Source organism: Notolepis coatsorum, assembly GCF_963971535.1.
Source record: "Notolepis coatsorum genome assembly, chromosome: 2".
Lineage (NCBI taxonomy): Eukaryota > Metazoa > Chordata > Actinopteri > Aulopiformes > Paralepididae > Notolepis > Notolepis coatsorum.
The window spans coordinates 198363536-198368616 of NC_140166.1; the positions used below are offsets into that span (position 1 = coordinate 198363536).

Consider the following 5081-nt stretch of genomic DNA (forward strand, 5'->3'; position numbering starts at 1 on the left):
TCCGTGACTGTGGACATACCCACGGGCTTCCCCGTTACACTCGCTCAGTTTTCTCCAGTCGCGTGAAACATGATATACATATTATGATTACTCCACCGGTGGGTCAGTCTGTTATGACGCCCTATAAACCTCAGATAATCCCCACCTGAGATTTTACACCGTAGTAATAACAGAGCATTTACTTTGAAGGATGACTGACATGTGCCTCGACAGAGCAGTGCGTCACACACTGCGGGTGGAGAGGTGCGATGTAAATAGAGCTATTTTGTACTCACTGTGTGTGTGTGTGTGTGTGTGTGTGTGTGTGTGTGTGTGTGTGTGTGTGTGTGTGTGTGTGTGTGTGTGTGTGTGTGTGTGTGTGTGTGTGTGTGTGTGTGTGTGTGTGTGTGTGTGTGTGTGTGTGTGTGTGTGTGTGTGTGTGTGTGTGTGTGTGTGTGTGTGTGTGTGTGTGTGTGTGTGGTACATACTCTGGAGGCCTTGGATGCCAGCGAAAGCAATATCCCGCAGAGTGTTCTGGATGTCACAGCCCGGCTGGAAGGTGCCTCCGTTGGGGTAGATGTCAATATGGCCCACGGGCCTCTGGATGCCGATGCTGCGGTCGGGGGAGCCCCTGGTGTTGGTGTGCAGGACGTCCACGAACTGAGCATCGTCTGGGGAGAGGGTGCTCTGGAGATCCGCATGCTCAAATGTGGGACCAGCAGGGTCCAGACCTTGGGGGGGAGGAGGAGGAGGAGGAGGAGGAGGAGGAGGAGGAGGAGGAGGAGGAGGAGGAGGAGATGCATGGACAGTTAGAGTGACTGATTGAATAAAAGAGACACAGAGAAGGGTTTCTCTTGAAACCCAGTCTATAATATTGTTCCAGACCACAGGGGAGTGCTTGGAAAAGCCTCTTAGTGTGCTGCGAAGCGGCTGCAGGGGCGCTGTGGCTGTGGCAGGAGCTCAACAATGTGAGGGGGTGATTATGGCTCTGCTGCTCCTCTGATCACAGTAAACATGCCATTATTCTAAGCAAAGTGGGTCAGGGAGATTTCATACCGACAAATAAGGGGGTTGGACCCACCTACTGTGCACACAGTATAATGGAGGCCTGGGGTGTAATGGCAAACAGATTCAATTTGAATGGAGCATTGTGTGGATTTTGATGCATGACTGTACAACACAATATAGTACAATCCAATACAGTACAGTGCAGTAGTGTGTATACATGCATGCATTTATTTACCCAGAGTAAATACAGTGATACAGTAAACCTTTCTATCCAACACATCCTCTTTACTCTACTTAAATCTATGTACATATAATTATACACATCAAAGCGCTGATAGCGCAATGATACTAGACCCATCGGTATATTATCTTCTCTCACCTGTGATCCTGCTGATTTTGTTGCCAGTGAGGTGTCCAGCGACGCCAGCCACATGAGCCCCCAGACTGTAGCCCAGCAGATGAATCCTGTCCCAGGGCAAGTCCAGCTCTTTCTACAAGGTGAGAGATGGATACAACAGGTCAAAACTCCCTATGGTACTTTGATATGCCCTAAAAATGTTTTTTCAAAGTGAATACAGTAGCCCTGTTGCATGCATTACAACAGGTATTAAATGAAACCAGGCGATAATTCTCCACTAAAATCTTGACAGAATTTGGGACTCAACATGTGTCTGGGAAACTGACTTCCGGAAGAGATTATGAATGACAATCTATAAAGAGGCTAGTTTCAAATATTGCAATGCAAGTTTTATCAAAAGCCCTCATTCTGTAAAACTGGACATTGAGGAAAACAATGTGCAACAAATGAATGTATTATGTGCCATTCCAGTGCCAATGGCCCTTCACCTTAAAGTTGTTCAAACTGAAAGACTGATCCACTACATCTTGCATGCATTTCCAGTCGAGCCTTGTAATAGACTATTCACACAGTGGCCATTTTGCTCTTATGTCATGCTCAGGTTGCTCAGTTATACTATCAAAACACTCACCTGTATCCAGTTGACAAACATGGCAACATCGCGGCCCGCCAGCTTGGTGTAGCCAGCAGAGGTGGTATAGTGCTGATTGGCTCTGGTCAGCCAGTCCACCACAATCACATTGGCAGTGGGCTCCCTCTCATATAGAGCAGATACCAGCTTAGGAACCCAGCTCTCAAACAGCCCTGTGACCTGTGGCGTACGCACACATACACACACACATGCACACACACACACACACACACACACACACACACACACACACACACACACACACACACACACACACACACACACACACACACACACACACACACACACACACACACACACGCACACACAAACACACACACACAAACAGAATTCTGAGGTCAGGTGCCATGTAGCGTGATTCGTTTGGGTCTAAGCCTTCAGTGTCCAATCACTGGACAGAAGCCATGGTGTCATCCGGTTGAATGCATGCATGATTGGCTCTGGATGGATGGATGGATGAATAACTCCCCATCTGAGCCTGTCTTGGTTCTAATTGCTTGAGCTATTTTTGGTGCTATTCACTATCAGCTTGTGTTTGAATTTAATACAAGCTTGTCAGTATCTGGACTGAGTCAGCCTGGTGCTTAGATCAGCTCTCTAATTTACAATAACTTCATAAGAAAATGTATGCAATTAATGTTATACAAAATACTATCTTAAAGGTTTTGGTCACCTAATATCTAGACTTTTCATTTAGTAATTTCTTAAAACGTCCAGAGTTTTAACAACAATCTTCGTAATGATCAACATTATAGATGCATCATATTTTGACATACCGACCAGCCATGAATGACAACAAAGGTGCGTGTCTCGTTGTTGAATTGACATTCTTGGATGGTCTCGGGCTGACCAGGCACTATGTAGCACAGATCATCATCTGGGACCTCAGCGGTCCGCAGAGAGAACTTAGACACGATCTCACTGTAGTCCGTGATCCATTCTGTAGTTGTGGGCAGCGGGGGACTCACAGTGATGTTACCTGCTAACACACACACACACACACACACACGCACACGCACACGCGCACACGCACACACACAAATATTAGTTCAAATGGCTCACTCTCCCGAGGAAATGTGCAAATTCACAGAAAAATAAGTAGTATTGAGACAGGACAGGACAGAAATAAAGAAGTAGCCTACAAAACACAACATTCAACTGCATTTTTGATGATGGATTTAGAGGCCATTCTCACAATTAATGCAGTTCATGAGACCAGTAGATTTTATATATATATTTATGTATCTATAAAATATAATGAACTCGACACGATCCATTTAAAGTAGCCTATAATGAATCTACAAATCCATCAGTGTAATAGTTCAGTATAGCAGTCGTCCCGATATGGTATGAACAGGACAGTGTCGCCCCCTTTTGTTTTCACTGCATTTCTACCAATATTCCAATATTAACTCACAACAATACGAGAGTTTATTATATAATGCAGAAAGTTAAATCGGCAAATATTCCCAAAAGAAAAAAAGGTTTCACCCGCCATGCTCTCGAAATTGCTTTCAACAAATTGAAACAAGTCAAAATAGGTCAACCAAACACATAATTATCTAATAATTGAAAGTAAAATACAATTGCAACTTGGTCCCATGACTATAACACATAGAGGAAGGATAAACTGCATTCAAAAATCTCAGATAGATTTTCTTTTTTTATTGTTGTGTTTAAAAAAAAAAAAAAAAAAAAAAAAGTGTTTAACAATAAGTCTATTATATGTCTGCTTTCTATATGCGCATGGTGGGGTGCAAACCTATAGACCCGAACAGCTTCCCAGGGTTACTCTCGGTCATAGCGAAGCGGCATGCATTAATTAAGATGCGTCCCGTTAGCACAGACATTTATTTATCAGAGCTGGTCGGCATTGATTGCTGCACTGATGTTTATCCAACCATGAACCATCCATTACTAGGCTACAACCTAAAACGATATGAACCAAAGAAATGTGTACATTCTTACCAAAAGCAGCGGTGGGTTCGAGGTCAGAAGAAAAGGTCCCACAGATGTTTGCCAAAATTATCCAAACAGTGAAAAAATATATGTTTCCCATTATTATTCAGAGTTTTGTGAGATGTCCTACATAAAATTGCCTTGAAGATTGGTTCAACTGTGGTATATATCCAATGAGATTGGTGACTTTTACGCAGAGTTATGGTTAGAAGTCGTTGTGGTCAAGAGGTAAAGTTTCTTCTGAAGTCTGTCACATTGCCGCTCCAAGTTAACTTTATGAGTGGCTCATTTGAATAACCACATGCTATTGGTTGGAGGTGAGTGGGCGGGGCTTGGACCTCGTCCACACTCTGATTCACTTCACAAATCACGTTAATGCCAGATCACTATATCACACAAGGTCATCGGTCGTCAGTTTTTGGCCAAACTGACGCAAATCGTCATAATTTGAACCTTTAAAAGTACAACTATCCCTATCCCTAACGCTAACCTCAACTACTCCCATTACATACAATTTTAAATAAATGTAAACATTTTTACGGGCGTGCAGATCTAACATCTAGTGATGATCTACCAAAAATCATTCACAACTCGACTGCAGTCTGCCTGTCATCAGCCACGCACAGGCAGGGTCTTTTCTTTGAGGTTTAAATGAGTTGTAATTTACTTTACTTAGATTTATTAATTAGGAAATAACACTATTTGTCTACAATTATCTAATTGTTGAGAAATTATTAGCATTATTCTGTGAATTCCTTGCAAGTCATGTAAGATTTATTTCTGGCTTGCGAAGTTTGTGCATTCCGAAATCGCCAATACATCTTAGATACATTTAGATAACACGAGGGCATAGTGAATACAAATCGTATGCTTCTCTGGGCATTTCATTAACATTATGAATTAAAAAAAAACAATGGTAGTAAAAAGAATAATGGGAAACAAGTTTTATTCAAACAGTTTCACATTCAAAAGAGTGTTCCCTCATTGGCTTTCAATTCAATATAATTTTATTTCATACATCAAATTTAATCTAAAGTTGAATTCCTCTTTGTAAAGAACATTATACAAATTGAAGACATTTCAAGCCACAAATTGCTCAGACTTCTTGAGGTCATGCAGTCCACT

At 42.2% G+C, this 5081-nt stretch overlaps 1 protein-coding gene across 2 annotated transcripts in view; it reads right to left on the minus strand.

Annotated features, from left to right (window-relative positions):
* Positions 1 to 4188, minus strand: part of lpla (lipoprotein lipase a) — an 8608-nt gene extending 4420 nt beyond the window's left edge. Inside the window, exons 1-5 of one of the 2 annotated variants that reach the window (XM_084336660.1) lie at positions 3966 to 4188; positions 2774 to 2976; positions 1977 to 2156; positions 1367 to 1478; positions 468 to 710 (exon numbers count right to left, since the gene is read on the minus strand). In XM_084336660.1, the coding sequence (XP_084192786.1) occupies positions 468 to 710; positions 1367 to 1478; positions 1977 to 2156; positions 2774 to 2976; positions 3966 to 4056 (829 nt within the window). In that variant the 5' untranslated portion in view covers positions 4057 to 4188. Of the gene's footprint in view, positions 1 to 467; positions 711 to 1366; positions 1479 to 1976; positions 2157 to 2773; positions 2980 to 3965 lie in introns of both variants that reach the window. The other variant, XM_084336659.1, reaches the window with a different exon arrangement.
* Between the last annotated feature and the right edge of the window lie 893 nt (positions 4189 to 5081).